This window comes from Phascolarctos cinereus, unplaced genomic scaffold (assembly GCF_003287225.1).
Source record: "Phascolarctos cinereus isolate Bilbo 61053 unplaced genomic scaffold, phaCin_HiC Scaffold_1;HRSCAF=81, whole genome shotgun sequence".
Classification (NCBI taxonomy): Eukaryota; Metazoa; Chordata; class Mammalia; order Diprotodontia; family Phascolarctidae; genus Phascolarctos; species Phascolarctos cinereus.
This window is the reverse complement of record NW_027555514.1, coordinates 7,137,202-7,149,971: the sequence shown is the minus strand read 5'-3', so window position 1 is coordinate 7,149,971 and position 12,770 is coordinate 7,137,202. Positions and strand designations below refer to the sequence as shown.

The 12,770-nt window shown below is 43.4% G+C and overlaps 1 protein-coding gene across 4 annotated transcripts in view; it reads left to right on the top strand.

The window, feature by feature from the left end:
- Window positions 1–12,770, top strand: part of DGKB (diacylglycerol kinase beta) — a 667,225-nt gene that overhangs the window by 308,711 nt on the left and 345,744 nt on the right. For all 4 annotated transcript variants that reach the window (XM_021000103.2, XM_021000102.2, XM_021000101.2 and 1 more), the window contains 2 exons: window positions 1,737–1,826; window positions 5,162–5,322. In XM_021000103.2, the coding sequence (XP_020855762.1) occupies window positions 1,737–1,826; window positions 5,162–5,322 (251 nt within the window). The remainder of the gene's footprint in view (window positions 1–1,736; window positions 1,827–5,161; window positions 5,323–12,770) is intronic.

Sequence of the window (12,770 nt, the reverse complement as noted above, 5' to 3'; positions counted from 1 at the left end):
ACCTCCTTCTAGGTTAGTGTGGTAAGACAAAACTCCAAGAATTGGAATGTGTTCTTTCTCCATAGTCACTAGTTAAATTGAAGGTCAGCCCCAAGCATCCATTTCCCTCGCCTTTCATCTGGTGATTCTGGATTTTCCTGGTCTGTTGTTTTCTTTGGCTGATCTTTGAGCTTCTTGATGCGCGTACACCTTTCAGTGGTGCCCATCTCGATCCATCTGTATGCTCCAGTTGGTTTTGCAGAAGGTGTCTATGCAGCATGCTGGGAACCTTCCTCTTGATGTCGCGCCCTTGAATGGACACATGATCATTGCTCACATTCATAAATGTAGGTTCTGTGAGGAGGGACCCAATTTGCATTGTTTTTGCATCACTTTCTGACCAGTATTCAAATCTCAGCATCTTTAAGGTTACCATTCAGATATTATGGTGAAAGGAGAGCAGCAAGGGCGCTGCATCTGGCTTCTAGCCCACATTACAAGGTAAGCAGAGTGTATGTGCTGCAGAGCATCCCTCCGGTGCTGCATCACTTTACTGAAAGCACCTGGGGTTTGGTGGGGATTTGTTGTAGAATCTAAGCCATCAGGTGATTCAGGCTGATTCGAACTGCCTTTTTCAGGCAGACAGCTGTGCTCCTGGGAGTCCCAAGAGGGAGTCTCATCTTATAAGAAGGCATCCAGTTGAAGGGGCCTTTTCTTGCTCTTCATTCTGAGCCCCTTTGACTCAGACAGAAATCACCCCATGTATGGGACCACCAGAGGAGGTGATGTTGAACCCAGATTTCTTCTCCATTTAATTCTATTTCTGAAAATGAAATCTTCCAACAGACATTGGTCTAGCAAAAGAACCAAATCTCATAGCACAGGAGAAAGTGTGGATAAAGTGGCCTTGGCCACATTTTCATCTATGCTCCAATCACCCCATAGATCTACTATCTCACAGATTGGGAAGTTCCCTTCAATGATGCAGATCATAGCCCATACATCCTTGCTACTCTCATTCATGTGCTCCTCCAACTTCACCAAAGGGGGCCCACCTAACATACTGCAGACTTTCCTCCATTTCCCTGACATGGAAGGATAGTAGCAAAGCAGGCTGACCACATATCTGTCATCCCTCCCTCTCCACACATGACCATCTCTTCTCTTATTCCTATCATCTGATTCCTCAAAGATGTCTGTTACAAAGATGTATGTGTAAGATGCAACCTGTGACCAGCGAGGAGGTCCAAAGAACAGAGTACAAGATAGTCCTGTATACATGTGGAAAAGTAGGCATAATGAGTTAGATCTGTGAGCCTGTTTTTATATCTTATTCTTAGAGATACCACACAATTTATGCCTGGTGTTTTTGTCATATGCAACAGAATACATATTACCTCAAACATTTATTAGGTGCCTACTGCATGCCAGGCTTGAGGCTGGACCATGAGCCTCAAGGGTACAAAATCAAACAAAAAAAAAAAAAAAACCTCTGTTCTAGAGGAGCTTACTGTATGTTGGGAGATATAATGGAGATGCTTATATATATATATTTTTTTTTGTGAGTAAATGTGGGTATGTGGGTAAATCTTGTGAATTTGTATGAACTTCATTTTCTTTTACCTATTAACATCAAAAACCTTTACTCCAAATGTGTGATTCCCCTGTGCATGCAGGGCTGGCATTGCTCACATTGTCCTGTTATCACTTAATTCTCTATGTGTGTGTGTTTGTCTGTTTCCTTTCCCATTCCACAGAAAAGGCAAATATAGTGAAGCATCCTCCAGTTGCAATCCTGCCTCTTGGGACCGGTAATGACCTTGCCAGATGCCTCAGATGGGGAGGAGGTAAGTATAAAGAATGAATGAATGAACAAACGAATGCAAGAAAATATAAATTATTGAGTTTGGCTAAGCAGAACAGACAGGTTCATGAAGCCTTCCATTCAAAATGGATTGGCTAGTGACCTGCCACAATGAGAAGTATTAGTCCTCCTTGCTCAATTCAATAATAAAAAGCATTTGTTTCTCTTAAAATTGGCTCACATATGATGTGTGAAGAATGAAAATGGATACCAGTGGCATGTGGAAAACCCACCTGACTGTGCCTCTCAGGAGAGTATTGAAGGACAAAAGATCTTTTCGAAAAATCCTTTTTCCTTAAAAAAGATATTAAGGCCATTCTACCTGTAATGCCAGTTGTTAGGATTGGAGCATGACTCAGGCCAGTCAACTGATAGTTTAGGCTAAATATTGGGAAAAAGGAGATATTTAGAGGTTATTCAACAGTTAAAAAAAAAGATTAATTTAGCCATAGTAGGGGGAGGGGGAAGATATTCACCAAGGGGAGGCAATGAGGACACCTTGAGTTGATTCAACCTGAGTTACCCATTGAAATCTACAGGCTAAGCATCAGAAAGAGTGCTTGGAGCTCCTCATGGCTATCTTGCACTCAGGTGGCCAAGAAGGGAAGCTCAAAGCCTGAAGCTTTAATCCTCTGAGCCAACCAAGTCTTGAAGATGGTCTCCATACATTTTTATGGGGGGAAAAATCTATCCTAACTTGCATTGGGGCAGGAGATAAGCTATGAGCCAAGCAGGGAAGGTCCATTGTGGAAGTCAGGCTGTGCAATAAACAGCAGCTCCCACCCCTGGGTGGATGCAGTGGACAGTTCTTAGTATCCTAACTTGCTTAAGAAATCCATGTGGAGAAGAACTTCTCCATGAGGACTATAGAAAATGATTATGTAACTTGGGTAGAAGGTTGGTTAATAAACTTATTGTAATTTCTAGTTTGCGAATCATGGGAATAATAGAATTGAATGAGAGATTGCTATAAAGCATTTGGCTCCATCACCAAGGAACTAAAGAGAAAACCTGTATTCATGTTTGGATTTCAAAAAACAAAACAAACGACAGAAAGAAAACAGCTGATTGGGTGCCGTCAGTGACATTGCACTTGTGAGCACCCATGCATGTGTGTGTATGTGTGTTTAAAGGGAAAATGGTTGTGTTTATGCAAAGAGGCAGGTGGCAGTAATGTCAATGACCTGTGACTATGACAGTCACTTAGCCTTTAAGGGTCTCAGGTGACTTTCTGGATGTTTGTCATGAGGATGAAGTCGCAGGTACTGACTAGATCGTTAAGATACTTTCTTTTTCCTTCTTGGAGAAATCAGTTGGCACAGTAGATAGAGTGTTAGACTTGGATTCAGGAAGACGTGAGCTTGAATCCCTCCTCAGACACTTATTAGATATGTGACCCTAGGCAAGTCATTTAACTTTCTCAGCCTCAGTTTCTTCATCTGTAAAATGGGGGCAATAACACCTACTTCACAAGGTTATTGTGAGAATCAAATGAGATAAGATACATAAAGTGCTTTTTGAATCCTGAGGCACTGAATAAATGCTAGATATTATCACTAATAATAATATTTCTTTCTCAGTATCGTGTAGGTAGGTGCCAGTTTCATGTTTTAGTATTGAGTCCTAACAACCAAATGGTCAGCCAAGGTCAGAAGACCTTGGGAACCTGAATACCATTCCCATGTGGGATACTCATGGAGGAGCAGAATCAGCATTAGGCAAAGATGCTCTCTGGAGAGCAGTCTCTTTCTGCAGATTCCCTTTCTTATGACATCTGCTCAGGGAATGCTAGAGTTGAGAATGGTGGGTGAAGAGAGGCCAGCCTGATTGGTAGTTTCTCTTGGGCAAGTGTGTATGCCTTCCTCCAGGAAAGGCACCAGTATCGTGCAGATACGCACTGAGCATCTCAGTGAAATGCACTGAGCACGTGGTATGTCGCGTGGTGCATACACTACTGATTTGGGTGTCAGGAGGTGCTGGATTCAAATCCCAAGTCTGAAGCATTTTGCCTATGTCATGTGACTGGAGATATCACATAACTATCTGAGCATCTTGCCAACCTGATCTGCAGGAAATCCAAGAAGAAGGGGAATCCTTGACAAATCCATAGCCTGACATGTTGGGGATACAGAGACAAAAATTAAACAGCTCTTGCCCCGAAGAGTCTTCCGTCTTACTACTACACTCACAGATAGTCAACATGCATTTTTTAGCATTTCACTGTGCCGGCATCCTGAGCCCCTGTCTACCCCACAGGTGGCTGCTGGCCTAAACTCAAGGTTGGGCGAGGCATTGCCATGGAAACCAGTTGTTCACAATCTCTTAAGGTTCCAACCTTCCTCAGCTGTTGTCCTCGCTCATGGAGACCTTCAGTCCTACTGCCCAACAGCTTCTTTCTATGCTCTCACCCAGGTTCTGACAATGCTCTCCTTTCCTGGGATTGGCCCCTGCCTGAAACACTTCAGGACTAAACTTTGTCCTTGTCCTGGGGACCGCCATGCCTCGTCAGCTCCCCAGGCCTGAATTATCCCCACCATTTGTCTTCCCTGCTCCTACTTATGCGCTGCAGAACAGAGCTGATAAAAGCCACAACACCTTTCAAGGAAGGCACTGGAATTATTATTATATTGCCTACAGTCTCCAGGTGGGGAAACTGAGGCAGAGAGCAAGGGAATGACTTGCCAAAAGTCACATATGCACAGCATGTCAGAGCTGGGATTCAAATCTAGCTATTTCCTCCTGCCAGGTCCCCCACACTTGGCTCCCTCTCCAAGAAAGGTGAGGAGATCTACTTGCCTCTGCTTACACAGCTGAGCCTCATTTCCCTGACTCTGAGTCCAGGGCTCCTTCCATTATACCCCACTGCTTGCTCAAATATAAAATCACGTTCCTTGCCTTGTAAATAACTTCTCGGCAGTTTAACCATAGTCAGTAGAGGCAGACAACTGAAGAGTACAGCTATTTGAAGGCTTCATGTTATAAGAGTGTTAAAATAGTTCTCATTGATTCTTAATGATGAGAAGAAAACAGAAGAAGGAGCTTCCTGAATGCCATCTGAATGTTCTTACAACTTCAGAGATTTTTATTCTGTGGCTTTCAAGATCACCAAGGTTATTTTATGGGGCCAGCACAGGTGGCAGAGAGGTATTGAGTGATGAGATTATACTCCCTTCCCTCCCAACCCCCACCCCTCTGCCCATGCCTCCATGCTCCAGGTGTCTATGAAAACGTGAGCATGGTCCTTAAGCTAAGGCAGGCTCACCTTTGGCATCCCTTTCCCATTTCCTCGAGCTAAGCAATCATTGTTCCTTGTCTTAGGCTATGAAGGGGAGAGTCTGATGAAAATCCTCAGAGACATTGAGAACAGCTCCCAGATCATGCTGGACCGATGGAAGTTTGAGGTCACCCCGAATGATAAAGATGAAAAAGGAGACCCAGTGCCTTACTCGATTATCAATAACTATTTTTCCATTGGCGTGGTAAGTCTTCTTACTAAGGGCTGTGGTTTGTCTGTGCTGTGCTGATGGGGGACTGCTGCTAATGTTGGAAAACCTATTGAAGGGGAAAGAATAAATTTCATCCACACCTTGTCAAATGGCTGCTAGCTGCCCCTATTAAGGCTTTCCCTTCAGGTTGGTTTCTTTCTCTTCTCCAAACACCACCCGAGGGAGGGAGGAGATGAAATTGTGTCTATTGAACAATTTTTTGAGCACCTGAACCAATAGATTTTAAGAAAGGAAATGGCTGAATATTCAAGGATGATTTCCAAATAGTATACAAAAGACCAGGTTTGTGAGAGCAGAACCTGGTTCTTATGGTTCTAATTTACATTGAGATCCAGGATTGCATTTGAAAGGAATGGTAACCAAGCCAGTTTTTGCACACATGTGCATAAAAATGGACAGAGACATAAAAATTAATTATGACTACATGTCCTCTTCTGTGGTTGAGTTCACTGGCTAAGTTTCTTACTTTTTCTCTTTGGGACCCTCACATTCAAATAAACGAATTAGGATTTGACAAGAATATGAATCGAAATTGGTAGAAAATAGGCATTTTCACAGTGGATGTGCTGGGGCTGGGAAGGAGTTGAGAAGGGGAAGGCGATAAGCATTTATTAAGTGCGTACTATGTATCAGGCATTGTACTAAGGGTCCTGTGAATATTAACTCATTCAATTTTCCCAATAGCCTATGAGGGAGGGCCTGTTCTTATCCACATTTCAGAGTCGGGGAAGCATAGCTAGTGTCTGAGGCCAGTTTTGAAATCAGGTCTTCCTAACTTCAGGCTTAGAACATTATTCATTCTACTGCCCAGCTGCAATATTTATTGTAAAATGATTTGTGGATACAAAAAATAGTTTTATCCACATTGCATTTGCCTTGATTGTAGTCTAGTATCTAGCACAATGTCTGTTTGCACGTCTTTTTTTCTCTTTCTTCATCTTCAGTGAGGTACAATACAGTGTCATATAGAGGATCAGTCTTATTTTCATGGTTCAAGCCCTATCACCTGTGTGCAAACCCTGTGCTGGGCATGAGAAGTCAGGGAAGAAGGAAGGAAGGAGAGGGAAAGGGGGAGGAAGGAAGGGAGGGAAAAGAAGGAAAGAAGATTGATTTAATTTGGGCTCTTATGCTCCATGAAATGGTGTAGACCAAATGAATAGTTAGGATGACTTTAGTTCCAGCCCATAACTCTTACTGGTCACTAGACCCTGTGCAAGTCACTTGGCCCAGAGAGTTTTCTGAAAAAAGAAAAAAGGTAGGAAACAGGGAGCAAAACGTATTGACACAGTGACCACTCCCTATAGCGTAGGCAACATTCGCCATTCGTGCCCAACCAACCCTCATCTCTCCAATGAAAAGAAGCAAATACCTTCCCTGCCCTTCTCTGGAGTCAAGCTTCAGCACTGTAATTGTACAGTGCCTGGTTTTGTATTTGGGGAGCGTTCCTTCTGCTGATCTTCTCAGAATCCACATATTTGTTTGTTCTTATTGAACTCGGCATCAGATTCCACGCCTTCCCATGTTCCTCTTGTTCCATCACCGCCGGCTACTACAATCTGTGTAGCCATTCCCTAATCGGCCAGCACCTGCTGGGGTCCCATTTCTTTGCCAACAAACCCAGAGAATGCCCCTGGGAGCGTGTCCATGTAGACGAGGCCTTGCACTTTGGAGTCACACCACCATTCTAAAGCACTCTCCAAGGGGCCTGTGCCTCTGAAGTCTGGCCTTCCACCCCCCCTCCCCCCAGTGCTAACTGTTCCCGTCTTTGTGGTTCTCTAACTCTGCATTTGGGAGCGCCGGCTCATGTCTTTGTCAGGAGCTGGCGGTTCTCTTGAGAACTGTGTAGGCGTGTGTTTTGGCCACATATCCACGGAGATGGATGAATGAAAGTGCACCTATTGAGTGCTTGCTGTATGCCCAGCATTAGTTAAGTGGAGAGAGCTTTAGAAAAAGGGAGACAACGTCTGCTGTCTGGGAGCTCACGCTCTTGTTTGGGGTAGAAGCCCAAGTGAGAATTCAGCTGCAGGGCAGATGCAAATACCTGGAAATCCTGAGAAGGGAGTGACTGAGCAAATGGCCAGGCCAGAGGTCCTCCGGGCTTGTTGGCAGGCTAGATAAGGGTGCCCTGGGGCACTGGGGGACGCAGCAGCTGGACGGGTAGTAAGGCCTGAAGAATGTTCAGATGCAGTGGCAGGGACAGTGTTAGGGCGTGGGCATCTTCCCTCTCACCAGAAGGATCAGACTTGGTGACCCCCACCTTACCTAAGTGGTGTGACCAGTCAGGTTGTTCCCTCACCTCATGGTATTTGGGTAACCTGGGGGTCAGGGGAGGAAGTAAAGGAAAGGAAATGGATGAGGGCACTCCAGGTGGTGGGTCTTTCTGCAGCTCAGCCTCTGAGATGATCCTGGGAAGACTGGCATCAGAGGAGGGGGCAGAGGGCTTGCTTTGATATATGTGTGCCAATTGCCTATAGATCCTAAATATCACATACTTTTCTGAGATACTTGATGCAAGCATTTTTTCCACTCAGTAGTTTTCTTTTTATCAAAAATGCATTAATTTTGTTCAAGTAAAAGTTTTGTTCATTTATTGAAATTAAATAGTGTATTTCTTTTTGATGAGTCAATTAACAAATATCTCTAGGGCAGCTAGGTGGCACAGTGGATAGAGCACCGGCCCTGAAGTCAGGAGGACCTGAGTTCAAATCCGGCCTCAGACCAAACTATTGACACTTACTAGCTGTGTGACCCTGGGCAAGTCACTTAACCCTAATTCCCTAAAAAATAATAATAAAAACAAACATCTAGCATGTGTCTATACCAGGTGATAGGATGTGTGATAGTATGGCTAGAGGGTCTGCCTTGGAGCCAGGAATATATAATTTCAGGTTCTTCCTCTGATAAAGCCTTGATGTAGAACCTTGGGACATCACCTAACCTCTCAGTGGTCCAGGTCAATCTAGAAGATTCTGGTAGACCTCCCTTGGGTATTTTCTCATCTGGGAGTTCTCAATGTCAATTAAATCAGAGTTCTAGCCCTATGTACTTTGCAAGATGGTGGAGACACAAAAAAGAAAATTAAACAGCTCCTTCTCTCATGGAGCTGGTTTTTAATTCCTTGCTTGGTTAAGAATTCTCCCCTTACTGATATTTGTTAAAAATAGTTGTTCACTTTTTTTTTGTGGGGGAGGGAGTATAATAATAATAATAATTCTAGCTAGCACTTACATAGCATGATGTGACTTTTTATATCTGAGTACCTTTAGGAATGCATGGTGTTTCATGTGTTTCTGTTGTTCCATCGTTTCAGTCACGTCCAGCTCTTCATGGCCCCATCTGGGGTTTCTTGGCAAAGATACTGGAGCAGTTTGCCATGTCCTTCTCCAATTTGGTGTGTTTTTATTATGATGCATGCTATCACCATCATCATGAATGTCAGCCTGCCTTCGTGGTTCTCATTTCAAGGCTGCATCCGCGTATGCCAGTTTTCAGGGTGCGTTGATGTGCAGACGATGCTTGGAGATTCATTAAAAGATCTTCTAGGACACGGGGTGAATCTCTTATAGTAGACTTCTGGGATAACCTAGATAAGAGTCACCCAGTAGAGACAGACATTGCTGGATTGAGATTTGAATCTTTTGAGGGATTAATCATATTGATCAAATCACAAATCCATTAATTTATCAAAGCAATTAATACCTTCTATAGGCACTTCTGGAATGGTCTGATTAATAGAGGACCATTTAGAAGTAATGCTGTTTTTAAGTTGCTTAAATCCTCCCTAACAATTTGATCCCTTACTAAGCTAACCTCCTCTGCCTATCACTTACTACAAATAAGTCTGAAATTTCTGAATCTTTTCTAAAATTGTTTTTCTGTCTCTTGTATTTACATTGCCTAGATTTCCCATTGCATCCTACACATTGCCTCCTCCTAGAGTGACTTATTCCCCGCCTCCGGGACCCCTTTATACTCTTAAAAATTATTGAGCCCCTTCCCCCAAAAAGCTTTTCTTCATGTGGGTTTTAGCTATATTTACAGTATTAGATGTTAAAATGTCTTAGTAGTATTATGAAAATAGTTCTGATTTTACTTACCTTCCTTGGAGATAGCCAGGGATCCCTGGACCACACTTTGAGAACCACTCCCTTACATAGCAAAGAATTAAAAACAGAAAGAAAGAGGAGAAAAGAGAAAAAATAGCAAAACTGATAAAAATATTGAAAAATCTGATATTTGTGCAGTATTCCACAACCATGGACCCTCCCCCTATGCCATCCTTGCAAAAGGAGTGTGTATTCCTGAATCCTTACATGACTTGCAGGTTCTCCTGTGCCTACTCCTTCTTTCTACTCTCTTTCATCTTCTCTGCTTAAATAAGCGTCTGCATCTGTACAGTGGCATACTAGTAGTGTATCCATTAACTCTGAGGAATTTCAAAGTTGAATGTGGACAGTGTTTTTGATGTCTAATATCAAAACCATTCTTCTTTCTTGCTCCCCACCCCCCCGGAATGTGTGTTTAGGATGTAGAGGAGGATATTGGTTGAGCAAATCTGTCAGGCCACCTTACCCTACTTAAAGCAAATGATACTTTGACAGGGTTGAGAACAAGACTCAATCAATCAGTGACTTGAGATCCAGTGTGGAAAGTCCTTGGTTGAACTGTTTGCATTGGCTAAGGGAATTTAGTCATTCTCTGAGGGTGTTTTATAAAATATCAGAGCAGTGGGAAACTGAGAGATCAAGCTCTGGTGTCGAGATATTAGGAGGGCTGAGAGTGGAGGAGTGGGGACGCCCAGAAGTGAAACAGAAAGAACTGGCAGCCCACAAGGAGTCACCAAAAGGAGAAGGTCATTGTGAAATATGGCAGAGAAGGAGATTTCAAGGACAGAATCAGCCTTACTGGCATCTTGAGGCACATTGGGCTGGCACCACCATCTGTAGCCACTCCACAAAGATGAGGGAAATTCCAAGAAAAGGCCTGCTTTTTTTTTTTTTTGGCAGCTTCCCCTCCTGGAGCCTGTCTAGGATGCTGTCATATCCAGAAATACTGTTATATAGTCCATCCCTTTATTATTCCGATGTTTCTGATAAAATGAACTTTACCTCAGCCACAAAGTGGTAAGCAGTTAATTAGAGATAGGTAGAAATGTAAAATCAGCTGAATTGGGGGCTCAGAGCTATTATGATTTTACTGCTAACATATTTGTCTAATATGAAAGCAGAAGAAGAGGGAATCAGTGGGCTTGAGGGGACATTATGTTTCTTTTAGGCTTAAAAAATATGAACTAATTATTATAACATGATATTTCAAGTAACTAAACAGTAGAAACAGCTTTGAAAATTATCTCAATCTCCCTTTATCGTACCACCTGCTAACTTTTCCCTTACTGGAATAAAACACCATTCATAGACTAGAATTAATTGTGTGATTAAAGCATAAAGTACTAAGTAAGGTCCAAGAAGGAAGAAACTGGAAGGAAGGGGAAAGGAAGGGAAGGAGGGAAGCATTTGCTATGTGTCAGGCACTGTGCTAAGTGCTGGGGTTACAAATTCAGGAAAAAGAAGAGTACTGTCTAGCCTCAAGGAGCTTGTATTCTGATGGGTGAAGATAGCACACAAAAGGGAACTGAAAAAGCAGTGGGAGGAGTTGGAATAGGGGAATGGAGGCACCTTGTGTTTGAAGTACAGAAAGTCAGGACCAGGACTGGGAGGGGGAGTCCAGGCAGGCTGGCCTGGGCCCCTCCACAAAATGGAGGCTCCAGGAGGAGCTCACCAGTGCAAGACAGGGATGAACCCTGCAGAGGTGTGTTCCAGGGTGAACATGGATGGTAGGGCCTTCACAGGCCAGCTGGTCCAACCAGTTCCAGATCAAGAATTCACTCTATAACATCTCCTGACAGTGACCGTCCAGCCAGGGCCAGGATGACCATTTCCACTATGCCAGTATGTCTTCTCTTCCTCATGTCAAGATGGATTTAACTGAAAAAGAAAAGGTCTCAAAGAGGTCTAGGGGTTTTGGGGTGCTGGGACCCCAAGATCATGGTACCGGGCACTGCTGAATGAATTCAACTCAAATCTTCTTCAGCCAGAGGAAAAGTTTATTAGTGATAAATCACGTCGGCCAGGTGACCCCCATAAAGAAGAGCGGGCATGAGAGGTTCTCAGCCTTTTGAGCATGAGATTCTCAGCATCTGAATGAGGGCCAAGGTGGATCTTAAATACTAAAGTAACTTTGGGTGGCCAGAGAAGGGGGTTGGGAAATGGGTCTAGGTAAGAATTCTAATTGGGGAGGTCAGAGAGATTGAATAGACAATGGGAATACATAATGGAGGGAACAGGAAGGCAGAAGTTTGAAAGGCATCTGCACAAAATCAAGGTGGAGCTAGGACTTTCAAAAGGAGATAAAGGAAGGCCTTTCTGGGGCCTATAGACAAGAGGGAGCCTAAGGCTTTCAAAGGGAGATGAGGGGAGTCAATTAGGAAATTTGAAGGTTTAAGGGTTTTCTGGGTCCTGTAGACAAACAGGAGCCAGATTCTATTCAGGGCAAGGGTTGAAGGTGCATCTGAATAAGATCTAAAGGTAAGCTAGGGCTTTCAAGGGAGATGAGGGTCTGGGGCCTGTGAGTCAGATTCCCTTTGGGGCAAAGGGTGAAGATCTTGGCTTGGGCCCTGCCCCCATCAGTCTGACTACCAAAGCAGGCAGTGGTGGTTGCCCTCCCTACTTGACCCTTTCCCTCTGAGTTTGTGGACACTTTCCATGGTAGTATGTTCATGTTTTCTCTGTGTGTGTGTGTGTGTGTGTGTGTGTGTGTGTGTGTAGAATGGCCTTTTACACAGCAAGCAATGAATTTATTCTCTTAGAAGCATCTGATACATTCATTGGGATGCTAATAGAGAATAACATATTTTTTAAAAGTCTTTAGCTCTATAATTACTGCTAGGAAAGCCTCTGTGGAGCCCATGATCCCAGCTACCTCCCAGTTCTTTAATTAGCATACCAGGGCAATATAAAGCAGGCCTACGAACATCTGTATTCTCTTTCAGTTTTAATTTCTATAGGAAAAAGTGATCAGACTGACTTGGAGACAGATTGCAACAACTGAAATGTCATGCCATGGTTTCAAATATAATAAATGTCGTAATCAGTTTTTTAAAAATCAGCAAACCCATTTCTTGTTGCCATTAGCAATGAATTCCCTTTCTATTAAGTGAGTATATTGACTAGGGTATTTGTCAAAGAACAGTCCCTCTTCCCTATGCCATTGTCCTCTGTGCCTCTGGCCATAGCCTTGCAAATGATACTGGGCTTGTTCACATCCATAGAGATCTGCTCCTAGCTAAGCACTGCTCGTGTCAGGCTGCTTCTGTTTTCCCTACATGGAGGATTGATTTTGTAGCAGCTGTTAATCATCCCAGT